Source organism: Oncorhynchus gorbuscha, linkage group LG10 (assembly GCF_021184085.1).
Source record: "Oncorhynchus gorbuscha isolate QuinsamMale2020 ecotype Even-year linkage group LG10, OgorEven_v1.0, whole genome shotgun sequence".
Lineage (NCBI taxonomy): Eukaryota > Metazoa > Chordata > Actinopteri > Salmoniformes > Salmonidae > Oncorhynchus > Oncorhynchus gorbuscha.
Genome location: NC_060182.1, coordinates 39,676,689 through 39,694,463, shown reverse-complemented (window position 1 = coordinate 39,694,463; position 17,775 = coordinate 39,676,689). Strand labels below are relative to the sequence as shown.

Sequence of the window (17,775 nt, the reverse complement as noted above, 5' to 3'; positions counted from 1 at the left end):
GTTGGCGCGGTCAGTGTTGATCATTTCCGGTTTATCGTCCCAGCTCTATGAGGCACACAGTCAACAGTCAAGCCTTGGCTCTGCTCACAATTAAATTGTTATTGCACCCACTCTCCTCTCCTCTTCACTCCACTCCTCTCCCCTCCACTCCATCCCTCCCCTCTCCATCCCTCCCCTCCACCCCCCTCCCTCCCCTCTCCATCCCTCCCCTCCCTCCTCTCCTCCATCCTCCCACTCCATCCTCCTCTCCACTCCTCTCCTTTCCTCTCCACTCCTCTCCACTCCTCCTCTCTCCACTCTACTCCGCTCCTCGCCTCTCCACTCCACTCCTTGCCTCTCCACTCCTCTCCTCTCCTTGCCTCTCCACTCTCCACTCCTCCTCTCTCCACTCTACTCCGCTCCTCGCCTCTCCACTCCTCTCCTTGCCTCTCCACTCCTCTCATTGCCTCTCCACTCCTCTCCTTGCCTCTCCACTCCTCCCCTCTCCACTCCTCTCCTTGCCTCTCCACTCCTCCTCTCTCCACTCTACTCCGCTCCTCGCCTCTCCACTCCTCTCCTTGCCTCTCCACTCCTCTCCTTGCCTCTCCACTCCTCTCCTTGCCTCTCCACTCCTCCCCTCTCCACTCCTCTCCTTGCCTCTCCACTCCTCTCCTTGCCTCTCCACTCCTCTCCTTGCCTCTCCACTCCTCTCCACTCCTCTCCACTCCTCCCCTCTCCACTTCTCTCCTTGCCTCTCCACTCCCCTCTCCACTTCACTCCTTGCCTCTCCACTCCTCCTCTCTCCACTCTACTCCGCTCCTCACCTCTCCACTCCTCTCCTTGCCTCTCCACTCCTCTCCTTTCCTCTCCACTCCTCCTCTCTCCACTCTACTCCGCTCCTCCCCTCTCCACTCCTCTCCACCTCCTCCCCTCTCCACCTCTCCACTCCCCTCTCCTCCTCTCCTCCTCCCTCTCCACTCCTCCCCTCCCCTCTCCTCTCTCCACTCCTCCCCTCTCCACTCCTCTCCACTCCTCCCCTCTCCACTCCTCTCCACTCCACTCAACATCAAGGGAAGTCAATTGGCCCAGTTGATGTTGACCTAGAATTGAATGTAAATGACCTTCAGCTAAACGGCTATTTCTGTCTAGTGCACTTACATTTCACGTCTAATGAGGTGCAGTGATAGGATGTTACTGATGTAACTCCGCAGATGGAGGGGTGTGTGTGTACGTGCATGCTTATGTGTGTGTGCACTGTGCATGCGTGTCCGTGTGTGTGTGTGTGTGTGTGTGTGTGTGTGTGTGTGTGTGTGTGTGTGTGTGTGTGTGTGTGTGTGTGTGTGTGTGTGTGTGTGTGTGTGTGTGTGTGTGTGTGTGTGTGTGTGTGTGTGTGTGTGTGTGTGTGTGTGTGTGTGTGTGACTGGGGATTAGTGTAGGCCAGGCCAGTGCAGCTGGGCCACTTGTGTACAGAGGCCATTGAAAGAGAAGGATTAGAGGTAAACTGATACTTAGCAGGAAATGAGCAGTGGCTACTCATAACTCAACTATACCCTCCTCTCTTCTCTTCTCCTCCCCTCTGTCACCCCTTACACATAGCCCCCACCCACCACCTACCACCCACCTCTCGTCCATCACCAGCCTGCAGCCCTCCAGAGGGGGATTGTCATGCAAATTGAGGTCCAGGCTTCAGAACTGATAAGAGGGCCTCTCATTTCAGAAGCATTTGTTTTCTAAACAGAGATGAGCTGGGTTTGGGGGACAGGGGTAGACATGAAAAGACAGGGGAAGGGGCTCAGGGGGGTTGATTGATCATTAAATGTGGGCCTGCTTTCTTGGGGTGGGGTAAATGTGGAGCGGTATTTGGATAGGTGTGTGTGTGTGTGTGTGTGCGTGTGTGAGTGAGTGAGTGCGCGTGCGTGCGTTTGTGTGTGAGAGAGAGAGAGAGAGAGAGAGAGAGAGAGAGAGAGAGAGAGAGAGAGAGAGAGAGAGAGAGGAGTCATATTCTGTTTTACCACGGCAGCAAGCAGTTCCGTCTCTGTCCTAGTTTATCTTTCTCTCTCTCACTTCATCCCCCTTCTCTCTCTCTCCTGCTGCCCCCCTCCCTCTCTTTCTCTTGTTCCAACCCTCCGCCACTCAGACGGTGTCAGTCAGCAACAGACAGTATCCATTTCTAGACCCCACACAGGAGTTGTCCTTTTCAAAGGACTCGTCAACACATGGCCCGTTTACTGCTGTTATTATTGCATGAACACACAGGTTCCCGGCACGTTCTGCGCGGTTCCACTCGTTCCCTGTGTTTGATACATTCAGGGCCACGAGGATAGCTGCAGCTCCACTGCTGCAGAAACAATGTGCATACCCAATGGCACCCTATCCCCTATTTAGTGCACGGCGTATGACCTCGGCCCATTTCTGACCTGGGTCAAGAGTACTGTACTATATAGGGAATGAGTCCAGATACAGTCACTTATTTTCAAAGTGGTTAGAGTAGAGGGTGATTTGTAACTTTAGTATTGGGATTATTCCTCTAACAGATTTAACAGATTTACCTCAAGATGTTTCTGAGAAGGAATTTAGGCTGTGGACAATGATTATCTCTTGTAGTAGTAGTGGCAGTAGTAACAGTGACAGAGTTACAGTGGCAGCAGTAGCAGTAGTAACAGTAGCAGAGTTACAGTGGCAGAAGCAGTAGTAACAGTAGCAGAGTTACAGTGGCAGCAGCAGTAGTAACAGTAGCAGAGTTACAGTGGCAGCAGCAGTAGCAGTAGTAACAGTAGCAGAGTTACAGTGGCAGCAGCAGTAGCAGTAGTAACAGTAGCAGAGTTACAGTGGCAGCAGCAGTAGCAGTAGTAACAGTAGCAGAGTTACAGTGGCAGCAGCAGTAGCAGTAGTAACAGTAGCAGAGTTACAGTGGCAGCAGCAGTAGTAACAGTAGCAGAGTTACAGTGGCAGCAGCAGTAGCAGAGTTACAGTGGCAGCAGCAGTAGCAGTAGTAACAGTAGCAGAGTTACAGTGGCAGCAGCAGTAGTAACAGTAGCAGACTTACAGTGGCAGTAGTAGTAGTAACAGTAGCATAGTTACAGTGGCAGCAGCAGTAGTAACAGTAGCATAGTTACAGTGGCAGCAGCAGTAGTAGTAGTAACAGTAGCAGAGTTACAGTGGCAGCAGCAGTAGTAACAGTAGCAGAGTTACAGTGGCAGCAGCAGTAGTAACAGTAGCAGAGTTACAGCAGCAGTAGCAGTAGTAACAGTAGCAGAGTTACAGTGGCAGCAGCAGTAGTAGTAGTAACAGTAGCAGAGTTACAGCAGCAGTAGCAGTAGTAACAGTAGCAGAGTTACAGTGGCAGCAGCAGTAGTAGTAGTAACAGTAGCAGAGTTACAGTGGCAGCAGCAGTAGTAACAGTAGCAGAGTTACAGTGGCAGCAGCAGTAGTAACAGTAGCATAGTTACAGTGGCAGCAGCAGTAGTAACAGTAGCAGAGTTACAGTGGCAGCAGCAGTAGTAGTAGTAACAGTAGCAGAGTTACAGTGGCAGCAGCAGTAGTAACAGTAGCAGAGTTACAGTGGCAGCAGCAGTAGTAACAGTAGCAGAGTTACAGTGGCAGCAGCAGTAGTAGTAGTAACAGTAGCATAGTTACAGTGGCAGCAGCAGTAGTAACAATAGCAGAGTTACAGTGGCAGCAGCAGTAGTAACAGTAGCAGAGTTACAGCAGCAGCAGCAGTAGTAACAGTAGCAGAGTTACAGTGGCAGCAGCAGTAGTAACAGTAGCAGAGTTACAGTGGCAGCAGCAGTAGTAACAGTAGCAGAGTTACAGCAGCAGTAGCAGTAGTAACAGTAGCAGAGTTACAGTGGCAGCAGCAGTAGTAACAGTAGCAGAGTTACAGTGGCAGCAGCAGTAGCAGTAGTAACAGTAGCAGAGTTACAGTGGCAGCAGCAGTAGTAACAGTAGCAGAGTTACAGTGGCAGCAGCAGTAGCAGTAGTAACAGTAGCAGTTAGTGGCAAGCAGTAGCAGAGTAACAGTAGCAGAGTTACAGTGGCAGCAGCAGTAGCAGTAGTAACAGTAGCAGAGTTACAGTGGCAGCAGCAGTAGCAGTAGTAACAGTAGCAGAGTTACAGTGGCAGCAGCAGTAGTAACAGTAGCAGAGTTACAGTGGCAGCAGCAGTAGCAGAGTTACAGCAGCAGTAGTAACAGTAGCAGAGTTACAGTGGCAGTAGCAGTAGTAACAGTAGCAGAGTTACAGTGGCAGCAGCAGTAGCAGAGTTACAGCAGCAGTAGTAACAGTAGCAGAGTTACAGTGGCAGCAGCAGTAGCAGTAGTAACAGTAGCAGAGTTACAGTGGCAGCAGCAGTAGCAGAGTTACAGCAGCAGTAGTAACAGTAGCAGAGTTACAGTGGCAGCAGCAGTAGCAGTAGTAACAGTAGCAGAGTTACAGTGGCAGCAGCAGTAGCAGTAGTAACAGTAGCAGAGTTACAGTGGCAGCAGCAGTAGCAGTAGCAGAGTTACAGTGGCAGCAGCAGCAGCAGTAGTAACAGTAGCAGAGTTACAGTGGCAGCAGCAGTAGCAGTAGCAGAGTTACAGTGGCAGCAGCAGCAGCAGTAGCAGTAGTAACAGTAGCAGAGTTACAGTGGCAGTAGCAGTAGTAACAGTAGCAGAGTTACAGTGGCAGCAGCAGTAGCAGTAGTAACAGTAGCAGAGTTACAGTGGCAGCAGCAGTAGCATTAGTAACAGTAGCAGAGTTACAGCAGCAGCAGTAGCAGTAGTAACAGTAGCAGAGTTACAGTGGCAGCAGCAGTAGCATTAGTAACAGTAGCAGAGTTACAGCAGCAGCAGTAGCAGTAGTAACAGTAGCAGAGTTACAGTGGCAGCAGCAGCAGCAGTAGTAACAGTAGCAGAGTTACAGTGGCAGCAGCAGTAGCAGTAGTAACAGTAGCAGAGTTACAGTGGCAGCAGCAGTAGCAGTAGTAACAGTAGCAGAGTTACAGTGGCAGCAGCAGTAGCAGTAGTAACAGTAGCAGAGTTGCAGCAGCAGTAGCAGTAGTAACAGTAGCAGAGTTACAGTGGCAGCAGCAGTAGCAGTAGTAACAGTAGCAGAGTTGCAGTAGCAGTAGTAACAGTAGCAGAGTTGCAGCAGCAGTAGCTAACAGCCGTAGCAGTAATGGTCATCTTGGTATCGAACAAGGTTAGCCCTGAGTGGCAACAACTGTGTTCTCCTCTCACCTCCTCCCCTTTTCTGTCCCCTGGCTTTCTCCGTTTTTCTTTAATCACACTCCTCCTATTATACCCCCTTTTCCCTTCTTTTTGAAGTCCCCTCTCTCGTAAAAAAGGCAAGCTGGTGGTTTGGGTATGAGGGAAAGGGGGAGAGGAGGAAAGGAGGGAAGGGGGACTGGAGGAGGGGGATTGTAGGTTAAATGTAAGCTAGCCCTGTGGTGTCCATTGAAGGTGTTAGGGGGAGGCGGGAGGCAGTAAAAGTTAGAATTCTAGAGCCTCCCTGTTTTTATTTTATGATTTTCGCTGCTGTTTTTCACAGGCCTGGGTCTACAGCTGGTGGTGTGAATAGCTTGTCCAAGGTGACTGGATCCTAGTAAAGGCCTGGCCAGCAGGGATGGGGCCTCCAGGCCAGCCATGAGACTATCTTTATAGGCCAGCTTATAAGTCTGGGCCTCTATTGAACCCTGACAGGGCCAGGCTGAGGAATTTAGGGCCAGGAAATGAGAGGAATATAGGGTTTGTTTGTCAGGGGGTGGTGGCGTTTTGGAGGCTGGAGCTGGAGAAGTTGGGGAGTTGAAGTTTGAGGGGTGACCAGGGGTGAAAGTTGAAAGAAGTGTTGTTTTGGGACGGGGACGGGGGGGGTCAACATGTGTGTGCCTGTTACTGAGAGTGTGCAGTGTATGTGTGTTTGTCAGTGTCTGTGTGTGGCGGTGCTGATGGCGGCATGTCTGTTGGCATGTGCGTGCGTGCGTGCGTGTGTCGTGCGCACACCTGTGTGTGTGAGAGTGTGTCCCTCTTGGGAAGTATGGAATCCAGACGTGGTGTAGCTCAGTGCCAAAAGGAGCATATTTCAAACATAATTATGTTTAATTTAGCATAGGAGCATGTGACTCAAGGTACAACTGTGACGTCAGTGGGTATGGCGGTCAGCGTGTGGGACTGGGTTTGAGTCTGCAGTCTGCAGCAGTGGGAGGGACAGACCGAAGCAGACACCAGTTGTGCCTGGACATTTTGCTCTCTCATCTTCCTATACCATAGCTACCTTGTGGGGCGAGTGGCAGATTTCTCCTGAGGCAAGTAGATGCCAGTCTCAGTGAGTGAGTCACTGTGGAATGAGGGATCCCTAGCTGCAGCCACAGCCTCGCCCATTCAGCCGCTAGGCCCTATCAGAGACTGAGATCTGTCAATCTAATCAATCACACCTCCACTTATCTGCCTGTTGTAAAATGGTTTGTTTTCTTTACCTCTGTCAATTACAGCCCCTCCCAACTCTAAAACAGTCACTGAACTCTGATCTGTGACCTGAGGGCTCAGTGCTGCCCCCTTAGGGTGAATGATGGTAGGGTGCACTGGGGACATGGGACTAAAAGTCATGTCTTCCATTCCATTCTGACTGTGTCTATCTTCTCAATACCAATAGTCAGCCAAAATCTCCTCGTCTTTATTTGGTGTAGTCTAACCTGAGCGTGACTGAGTGCAACTGGCTCGCTAACAGCAGTATTCGACTGCAAGCTAGAAAATGTAACAAAAATCAAAGGACTCATCCACCTCTCTTATATTCTGCAGCGGTGGAGACCCAGAGCACCAGCTCAGAGGAGATGGTCCCCAGCTCTCCCTCTCCACCTCCCCCGCCACGCATCTACAAGCCCTGCTTCGTGTGCCAGGACAAGTCCTCCGGCTATCACTACGGTGTCAGCTCCTGTGAGGGCTGCAAGGTGAGGAGGCCCCTGCTTTTGCTTCATGATCACCAGCATCATCACACGCACTGACAACACTCAAACGTAACACTGGCAGGCAGCATGCAAATGGTCTCGTTTCTAATGTCCAAAAGTATGACGTCGGGAACGCTGTAAGGATAGAGCGGGTGAAAGTATTGAACACGGGACGTCGAGGCGTCGCCATGAGAATGTACGAGATCAAAGCCTGGATGAGGAAGTCACAACAGTACAAAACGTGCTAAAATGTTTCAGTCGGGAATCCCGGGATCTGAGAAATGAACAGACATGAAAGGTTGAAAGATAACGTGGCCGTTACAATGTCACTCCCTCCACCAGGCCGCGTTTCATCTGCTCCTTCCCCTCTCTTCTCTCGTCTCCAGGGCTTCTTCCGGCGCAGCATCCAGAAGAACATGGTGTACACCTGTCACCGGGACAAGAACTGCCAGATCAACAAGGTCACCAGGAACCGCTGCCAGTACTGCCGGCTGCAGAAGTGCTTCGAGGTCGGCATGTCCAAGGAAGGTGAGAGACGTAAGCGAGGCTGGGGGGATGGGGGACTACTGACCTAGGACATCCAGGCCCTGTGATACGGAAGCAGGAATGCAAGCACACACGCTCATGCACAAACACACACATGGAAGTGGACACACACACACACACTCAAGAGTATATAAACAAAGCACTCAATATGCTTTTAGATAGTCGCTGGTATAGTTTGATCTAAAATGATTCACCCAGGAGGAAGTAGGAAGTGAAACGAAGAAGCAGCAGGGTACTGATTTGGAAAGACTGGGCACAGTACCACCCTTGTGACTAATCACGTTACGAAATGACTCTTCCTGCGAATCAGCGTCCCAAATTACACCCTATTCCCTACATAGTGCACTGCTTTTGTCCGGTGCAAAGTAGTGCCCTTCTCGGTTACAAGGTGCCCTTAGGGACACACAGACTAGGTGTTTCACCAGTCATCTCACTCTCAACACACCCTTGCCCTACCAAAACCCCTCACCTTTCGTTCGCACTTTCATTTCAGTATAGTCGCTCTCTGTAAAAATAGCCTTTTTGACTTGGCTCCAACTGATCATTCTGTTATGACAAATACAAAAACAATGAGAGTGATAGCAAACTCTTGGTCACAAAGAGCTCAATTTACTCAATGTGACTGTGTATGTCTGTGAGAGTGTGTGTGCGAGGTGAGGTGAGTGGTGGGAAGGTTTGCCCATGGGATACTTATGTGGGTGTATTGTTTGTGTGGGATGTGTGTTAGGACGTGGATCACATTGTCCCCCTGCTATTTCTGGATATCCTGAGAGGAAGGAAAGAATGGGAGGAGGGAGAGGGAGGGAGGAAGAGGGAGGGAGATAACAGTGAATGGAGAGATAGTGTCATCACTTTGTTTAAGTGCTGTTATGAGCTGGATTGTATAATATGGCTCACTAACTGGTACGCAACATCACCGAATTGCGGCGAGTCAGTGGGAAGCCAACGGAAGTCCTCACTCACCTGTTGCTATGTTCCTCCTTCAACTCTTCCTCTCCTCCTCTTCCACCTCTTAATCTCCCTCCTACTCTTCTCCTCCCTAGCAGTGCGCAACGACAGGAACAAGAAGAAGAAGGACGTGAAGGAGGAGTTGGTGCCGCCGGAGAGCTATGAGCTGAGTGGAGAACTGGAGGAGCTGGTTAACAAAGTCAGCAAGGCCCACCAAGACACCTTCCCCTCACTGCTGCAGCTGGGCAAATACCACACTGTAAGAGTCTCACACATTTGGGTATTTGTCCTTTTTTCCCCGTTAGAACATACTGATTCACATCCCATGTAAAGACACTAATCCACTATGAACATGCACACTTTCCCCAACTCAAAAGGCCAGTTTAGGGTAAATCAAATTTCTCCAAATCAAATCAAATGTCATTGGTCACATATACATGTTTAGCAGAGGTTATTGCGGGTGTAGCGAAATGCTTGTGTTCCTAGCTCCAACAGTGCAGTAGTTTCTAACAATACACAACAATACACACACATTTTAAAAGTAAAATAATTGAATTAGGAAATATACAAATATTAGGACAAGCAATGTCTGAGTGGCATTGACTAAAATACAGTAGAATAGAATACAGTATTTACATTTGAGGTGGACCATTTCAGCTTGTCAGTGATGTGTACGCCGAGGAACATTGAATCTTTCCACCTTCTCCACTGTGATCCCACCAATTCGGACCGGGGCGTGCTCCCTCTGCTGTTTTCTGGAGTCCATGTTTTTTTGATGTTGAGTGAGGTTATTTTCTTTCCTGGCACCACTCTCCCAGGGTCCTCACCTCCTCCCTGTAGGCCGTCTCGCCATTGTTGGTTATCATGCCTACTACTGTTGTGTCGTCTGCAAACTTGACGATTGAGTTGGAGGCGGGCGTGGCCTCGCAGTCATGGGTGAGCAGGGAGTACATGAGGGGGCTGAGCATGCACCCATGAGGGGCCCTTGTGTTGAGGATCAGCAAAGTGAAGGTGTTGTTTCCTACCTTCACCACCTGGGGGCGGCCCGTCAATGAACAGCATTCTTACATAGGTATTCCTCTTATCCAGTGCGATGGCAATTGCATGGTCTGTGAACCTATTGGGGCAGTAAGTACATTGAAGTGGGTCTAAGGTGACAGGTAAGGTGCAAAAGATATGATCCTTGACTAGTCTCTCAAAGCACTTCATGATGACAGAAGTGAATGGTACAGGGGCGATAGTCATTTAGTTCAGTTATCTTTGCTTTCTTGGGTACAGGAACAATGGTGGACATCTTGAAGCATGTGGGAACAGCAGACTGGGATAGGGAGAGATTGAATATGTCCGTAAACACACCAGCCAGCTGGTCTGCGCATGCTCTGAGGACGCGGCTAGGGATGCCGTCTGGGCCGGCAGCCTTGCAAGGGTTAACGCGCTTAAATGTCTTACTCACATCGGCCACGGAGAACAAGAGCCCACGGTCCTTGGGAGCGGGCTGTGTCGGTGTCACTGTGTTACCCTCAAAGCGGGCGAAGAAGGTGTTCAGCTTGTCCGGAAGCAAGACGCCGGTGTCCGCGACGTGGCTGGTTTTCCCCTTTGTAGTCCGTGATTGTCTGTAGACCCTGCCACGTACGTCTCTTGTCTGAGCCGTTGAACTCCGACTTGTCTATGTGCTGATGTTTGAGAGCTTGGTAGGTGATTGGTTGCTGTACTGTAAGAACATTCGACCTAGTTGGTTGATGTCCAGTCAGTGGTGTTATTATTCTAACTGAATAATAATTAAGCAAAAGGCCCGAGGGCATGTGGTATATGGCCAATATACCACGGCTAATGGCTGTTCTTATGGATACAGCCCTTTAGCCGTGATATATTGGCAATATACCACAAACCCTCAAGATGCCTTATTGCTATTATAAACCGGAGCGTTAAAAATACATGTTTTGTCATACCCGTGGTAAAGGCTCCTGAGTGGCGCAGCCGTCTACGACATTGCATCTCAGTGCTAGAGGCATCACTACAGACCCTGGTTCGATCCCGGGCTGTATCACAACCAGCCGTGATCGGGATAGTCCCATAGGGCGGCACACATTTGTCCCAGTGTCGTTCGTGTTACTGACTTGCCTAGTTAAGTAAAGGTAAAAACAAATAAACAATAACCAATAACTCTTCTACCTGATCAATGTCTAATAAGAACCCTGTTTGTGTCCCTGCCATCCCCACACTCACTCACTCACTCTCTCTCTCTCTTTCTGTCTCTCCCGTCCTCCAGAACTCCAGTGCAGAGCAGCGCGTGCAGCTGGACCTGGGGCTGTGGGATAAGTTCAGTGAGCTCTCCACCAAGTGCATCATCAAGATCGTGGAGTTTGCCAAGCGCCTCCCCGGCTTCACCACCCTCACCATCGCTGACCAGATCACCCTCCTCAAGTCAGCCTGCCTGGACATCCTGGTACTTACCTGGTTCTTTCTATCCCCTCATCCGCTCCGTCAACGGAACCTGCTATATTCTCTGAGACGTGGCAATGTAATGATGAGGGGACACTGCCTCTCAGTGGATAGTGGCATTATTGTACGTGCTGTATAGAGGGAAAGGTGAACAGACGACGAGAGATTAGCCTGTTGTTTTGATGGACAATCGATAAAGAACATAGCCTACTATATGGTTTAGCCTTCCTGTTGTATTTTTATTTATTTATATCCTTCCCCCTCTCTTTCTCGGTCTTTCCATCTTTCCCCCTCCCTCTTTCACCCCTAGATGTTGAGGATCTGCACGCGCTACACCCCAGAGCAGGACACCATGACTTTCTCCGACGGGCTGACCCTGAACCGGACCCAGATGCACAACGCAGGCTTCGGCCCGCTCACAGACCTGGTGTTTGCCTTCGCTGGCCAGCTGCTGCCTCTGGAGATGGACGACACAGAGACTGGCCTCCTCAGCGCCATCTCCCTCATTTCTGGAGGTACTGCACCCTCGGGGGATTAATACTATTTTACTGCTCGTCAATACAACGTTAAGAACTAATACACACCTAAATGTCTTTGAGGTGTTAGGCCGCGATAACATCCTTACTCAGTTACAATACCAGTAGAAATGTGGGGATGGAATAGTTTGGTTGCACTCCACGTGACACTTTATTTACCTGTAGTTGTTACCAATAACATGATACAATTGTAATGACCTCAAAATCATCAATTACGTGGTTCCCATCCTAGTCTTATGGCTGTTTATGTGTCCAGTTTGTCACGTAATTGTGTGTATAACGCGATCCTCTCCCCCTGTCCGTCCCTCAGACCGTATGGACCTGGAGGAGCCCCAGAAGGTGGACAAGCTGCAGGAGCCCCTGCTGGAGGCCCTGAAGATCTACGCCCGTCGCAGACGCCCCAACAAACCACACATGTTTCCCCGCATGCTGATGAAGATCACTGACCTCAGAGGCATCAGCACCAAGGGTCAGTATTGTTATAATACAGAAAGAGTACACTACAATTACACCAGACCACCAGCTAACACACACAGTCTGAATGATACATATAGATTATGATGGAAGCAGAACATTTGAGATAGCACTTGGACGTCAGGATTACTTCCATAACGCCTGGAACATCTAGCACTATAAGCGAACGCTAAGACATGACTTTCTGGACTTGTTAACATGAATGTTTTTTCCCCTGTGGTGTGTGAACAGGGGCCGAGAGGGCCCTCACTCTGAAGATGGAGATCCCAGGCCCCATGCCTCCTCTGATCAGGGAGATGTTAGAGAACCCAGAGGCCTTCGAGGACCAGACAGAGAGCAGTGGAGAGAGCTCCCCTCCGCCTGCCCCTCCACCCGCTCCACCAGCCTCCACCAAGCCCCCCGCCACCATGAAGACTGAGGCCGAGGACGAGGAGGACAGCTGGGGGACAGAGAACGGCAGTGAGCCCTCCCCAGAGGAGGAAGATGAGGATGATTATGATGATGGGGAGGAAGAGGACAGGGGCTCAGACAGTGAGGGGGAATCCTGGGCTCTGGAGAGTGGCAGCGAAGGGGATAGGAAGAGCCGTGCCAGGAGGGCGCAGTGAGGAGGGGAGGCGATCACACACAAATACAGTCTGTGCACTCAAATACACACACTAACTGACGTAATCATACGCACGCACGCACGCACACACACACACACACACACACACACACACACACACACACACACACACACACACACACACACACACACACACACACACACACACACACACACACACACACACACACACACACATACACACACACACACACACACCCACCTTACCCCTTCCAATGCTCGCTTTCCTCTGTATCCTCTCCATCTCCCTACTGCACATCAGTCTCTCCAAGCAGGACATGACAGGACAGCAGAGACTTACACCTAATTGTACAGACACTATAACTCAGGTTCTCTGACTCACAGGTTCCTGATAAGTAACATGCAGACACACAGAGAGACCTGCAGAGATACTATTATAAAAGAGGGACGGAGAGACGACATGATGCAACCGGCTGGACTCGTGAGTCCTGATATAGAGAAGAGGGAAGATGGCAACAAAAACAAAAAGCGGACTCTTTGACAACAAAAAAAAATCATCAAATTCTTGACTATCTTTTTGTTTGTATCTACATAGAGGAATGGCCAAAACAGAAAGCATGAACTGAACAATAGACTATTTCCAACGGATGCAAAGCAAACCACGTTTCTCAAAAAGACAAAACACAGGATGAAACCAAACTGAATATGCTAATCGATTTCTCTGCTGTTATTTGCTTTTGAATACTGTTCAATTTGTTCTTGTTTTTTTCTTGACTTTTCTTTCTCTCTCAATGTATTAATTAGTCCATACATATCTATATATACCATTATATTTTGTGTGTTTGTAATCCTGGTTTTGTAAATGATTTCTTTAGATGAGGTTTTGTTTTTTGAGGAGTTTCCCATGACTACGGATATCCAGAGAGAGAGACGAATCAGAATCCGAACTGGCAGACCTCGAACTGAATCTTCTTTCCAACTGCGCCGCTGGTGTTTTTTGGGCAGTTTTGCGCGCCGTAGATGTCAATGATAATCAACTCAGTAATGTTGTGTTACAGTGACTAAAGTTGTGGATTTGTGTTGTTTATCAGGGGACTAGCATTCATCTATGTGCTTCCTTTCAACGCAACAAACAATGCTGTCGAATGGATAGTGTCTCAGTGCCAAAGTTAGCAACTCAACACACACTGACATGTAAAAGTACACACACACACACACACACATACTAAACCTCAAACCTATAACAAATGTGCCATTTTTGGCTTTGTTTGGTAGACAGAGATTGACAGTTGGCCGTAGCACTTGGCTGTGGCACTTTGATATCTTGTTTTATACAATGCATCTTTATTGCCCAATATTGACAGTACAGTCAATGGCAATCTCATCTTATTCAGCAGTCATGCAATTAGCGAACACAACGGAAATGTAGAGAACTATCATCATCAAATGCCTGTGAAACCCGAAGCACTATTTAACAACGTGCACAAGCAAACACTCGCTGACACATGATCAACACACACGCAGACACACGCAAGTTCAAACCAGGAACTTTTAGTGGCAACGACATGAAAACAGACTTCTCAGGGCTTCTCTGTTACTAAGGACCAAACCCTAGCGGCCGCCACGCTGTAGGGTGCGCTAGGAACAGGCAATATTTATGTGTGTGTATTTTTGACTCAAGTCAGTGGGATCTGACCAGTAAACTCCTAGCTCGGTGTACATAGAAGATAGATGACTGGTCTAACAAATGGCGTGGATGCCAGCCAGCCTGTTACCCTTTTCACACTATCATGCCAACCCAAACCAAACCAGTGCTGGCAGGGGTATTCTATTTTCACATGGTCCTTTCCAGCACAGTTCCAGGAACTACGGTGGGTGCAGAGCCAGGCCAGCTCTGTCCGGCTCAGTTTGGCTCGGCTCACTGGTGTGAAAAGCATCATCTGTCTCAGACCTGGCATCCGAGAAACCAACTGCCTTCTCATCCGAAGCCATGACATCATCATGTCTTTGTAATGTTGTAGGATTGTACCCCCGCTCTCTCGTCTTCTTCAGTGAAGTGGCAGGCCCCATGTGTCCTCCGGTCATTTTCTTCTCTTGCCAACGTGTCTCAGTCAATATGTAACCAACGGTTCATGATGCAGCTGGCGACGTGTACATTCCAGAGTTTTGTACACAGTATCGCTACGAAGACACAGTCTATGAACAGGAACGCAACAGACTCCTCCCAGCGGTAGAGAAAGAGGGCCTACTGTACAGTTCTCTCTGAATGTGGCCCACCTGGTTGGTTTTTGAGTGTGTGTACAGGCTTTAACATGTCTCCTCTGTCATCGGGTGGATGTTCTCTGTACGGCGCTGTGGCGTCACACAGGAGCGCTTGAGAAGCAGAGCCGGCGAGGTTTGATGACCTCGTTTCCTCTCGGCCTGACCTGCCAGGCCTTCATGATGCAAACGTTGCGATTATGCTGTTTTGGTGCCTCTGTTCTCTGTAAAACATGGCCAGGGTATTGTCCAATCTTCTGTTCATACCAACTCTGTCATACAACGAAAAAGCCATATGAACTGTAAGGCACAATAAATTACTTTTGTGAGATTAATAACATATTTCCTTTGAGAAATGTCTCTTAAAATGTGTTGTAACATTTTTTTCCTTCTCAGTCGTGACACACTTGGATGCACTTATGACACCGATATGAATATTCCGTAAACAACCCTTCAAATGATTTGTTACCCAAATGTTTTTTTGATAGCCCTCGTTCGTTCCTCCACCAGCCGCGAGCCTTGCTCCTCAGTCCATTTCATTAGAACTGAGCACTGCAATGGCGTCATCAACACAATGACTACCAATAGTGGGCGCTCTTGCACTTTGGGTACAGAGACCAGCCAGCCAGCCAGCAGTATCTGTATACCAGCCCTGCATATAGGAAAGGACCGAGCAGGCACTAGTATTACCAGTGTGTTACAATTAATTCATGTTGCCTCCTACTGTAGACAGATGCAAACTTCCACTCCGTGTCCTTGGGACAGTTACAGTATACACTGAGTGTACAAAACATTAGGAACACCTGCTACTTCCATGACAGACTGACCAAGTGAATCCATGGTGAAAGCTATGGTCCCTTATTGATGTCACTTGTTAAATCCACTTCAAATCAGTGAAGATGAAGTGGAGGAGAAAGGACATTTGAGATATGGATTGTGTATGTGTGCCATTCAGAGGGTGAATGGGCAAGATTTAAGTGCCTTTGAATGGGTTATGGCAGTAGATTCCAGGAGCACCGCTTTGTGTCAAGAACTGCAATGCTGCTGGGTCCCCCCCCCCCCGTTTTTCACGCTCAACAGTATCCCGTGCGTATCAAGAACGGTCCACCACCCAGAGGACATCCAGCCAACTTGACACAAACTGTGGGAAGCATTGGAGTCACCACGGGCCAGCATCCCTGTGGGGCAACTCAATATTAGGAAGGTGTTCTTAATGTTTTGTACACTCAGTGTATTATAGCCTCGACGGTTGTTGTTATTAATAGACGTAGACACTAGAGTGAAGAGTGCTAAGCAGAGATGGGGGTTCTATCAACTATATGATTGCCATAATTAACTATCGTTAAAAATACAGCTCAATAAAGAGGGACTGGGGATTAGAATAAGGTCCATATATTATTAGCTGCTTTACACGGACTGAAGCTAAACGGCCTCATATATTCAACCCCAATAACACGTTGCTATGGGAACCCTGGGGCAATGGGTAGGAGTGTTGGGGTAGTAAGGGGATTTAAAGAGTCAGGCTGGTATTTTTTCTTGGGGGGGGGGTTTCATCGCCACAATTTCCAATTATACTAGCCATGATTAGTCAATTGATGGTTGGAGCAGATATCCTCTCCAGGTTATTAATGGCGCAAAGCAACGACAAGGTTACAAGGAAGTATACAAGTGAAAAGTAAGAGGGAACGGGCGAATAAGAAGCTACAAGGATCGCCAGAAGGGAGAACGCCAGTCCACCCCAGGACGGAGGTTAGCGGTTTCCTTCTATTACTCGGAGAGCATACTGATCACTCAGAGGTCCTGGTAGAGAATCAATAATGAATCATCCTTCGTGAACCATACAGGAACTGGTCTGAATAGAGTAAACCAAGAACTGGGTTTGCTTGCGCTTGTTCTGAACATGGGCAATTTTGCATTGATTTCTAGACGTGCTTGCTTGGCGAGTTAAGATCACGTGGCTAGTGGCTACCAGCTCTCTCCGAGAGTAGGCTGGTCCCGTTCTGTAGCCAACTCTTCTATCGTCGTCATGCCTTACATACAGTGTATGGGAGCTGGCCTGGGAGGACAGAACACTGGTAGTGCTGTCTGCAACACCGGCCTGGGAGGACAGAACACTGGTAGTGCTGTCTGCAACACCGGCCTGGGAGGACAGAACACTGGTAGTGCTGTCTGCAACACCGGCCTGGGAGGACAGAACACTGGTAGTGCTGTCTGCAACACCGGCCTGGGAGGACAGAACACTGGTAGTGCTGTCTGCAACACCGGCCTGGGAGGACAGAACACTGGTAGTGCTGTCTGCAACACCGGCCTGGGAGGACAGAACACTGGTAGTGCTGTCTGCAACACCGGCCTGGGAGGACAGAACACTGGTAGTGCTGTCTGCAACACCGGCCTGGGTGGACAGAACACTGGTAGTGCTGTCTGCAACACCGGCCTGGGAGGACAGAACACTGGTAGTGCTGTCTGCAACACCGGCCTGGGTGGACAGAACACTGGTAGTGCTGTCTGCAACACCGGCCTGGGAGAACAGAACACTGGTAGCGCTGTCTGCAACACCGGCCTGGGAGGACAGAACACTGGTAGTGCTGTCTGCAACACCGGCCTGGGAGGACAGAACACTGGTAGCGCTGTCTGCAACACCGGCCTGGGAGGACAGAACACTGGTAGCGCTGTCTGCAACACCGGCCTGGGAGGACAGAACACTGGTAGCGCTGTCTGCAACACCGGCCTGGGAGGACAGAACACTGGTAAGCACTGTTTACATCACCAGACAAGACTAGCTAGAAGGAATGGAGAGTCAGATCAGAGTGTGTGATAAAACATTCAGGGGCTGTGCGGATGTCCTGGAGCCATAGTAAAAGGGTGGTAAGGGACATGTCATATGCTAGGAGGGGATGGGGTGATTATGGGAAAGACTGTAGCCTATCACGGCTGGCCCGGAGGAAGGAGACGGGGACATGATCGGCATCCTTTCGTTCCATTACATACACAGCGGATGCAGAGTGGGTAGGGAGCAATCAAAAGGGGGAAAAAGTGAGGAGGGAAGGTTAGGGGAAGGTGAGAAACATTTGAAGATGTAGGGAT

At 49.3% G+C, this 17,775-nt stretch overlaps 1 protein-coding gene across 8 annotated transcripts in view; it reads left to right on the top strand.

Annotated features, from left to right (window-relative positions):
• LOC124046078 (retinoic acid receptor gamma-A) overlaps positions 1 to 15,033 on the top strand; it is a 93,064-nt gene extending 78,031 nt beyond the window's left edge. For 4 of the 8 annotated variants that reach the window (XM_046366057.1, XM_046366059.1, XM_046366058.1 and 1 more), the window contains 7 exons: positions 6,755 to 6,903; positions 7,287 to 7,437; positions 8,490 to 8,653; positions 10,664 to 10,840; positions 11,147 to 11,351; positions 11,683 to 11,841; positions 12,078 to 15,033. In XM_046366057.1, the coding sequence (XP_046222013.1) occupies positions 6,755 to 6,903; positions 7,287 to 7,437; positions 8,490 to 8,653; positions 10,664 to 10,840; positions 11,147 to 11,351; positions 11,683 to 11,841; positions 12,078 to 12,451 (1,379 nt within the window). In that variant the 3' untranslated portion in view covers positions 12,452 to 15,033. The remainder of the gene's footprint in view (positions 1 to 6,754; positions 6,904 to 7,286; positions 7,438 to 8,489; positions 8,654 to 10,663; positions 10,841 to 11,146; positions 11,352 to 11,682; positions 11,842 to 12,077) is intronic. The other 4 variants (XM_046366061.1, XM_046366065.1, XM_046366063.1 and 1 more) reach the window with 3 other exon arrangements.
• The last annotated feature ends 2,742 nt before the right edge of the window (positions 15,034 to 17,775 follow it).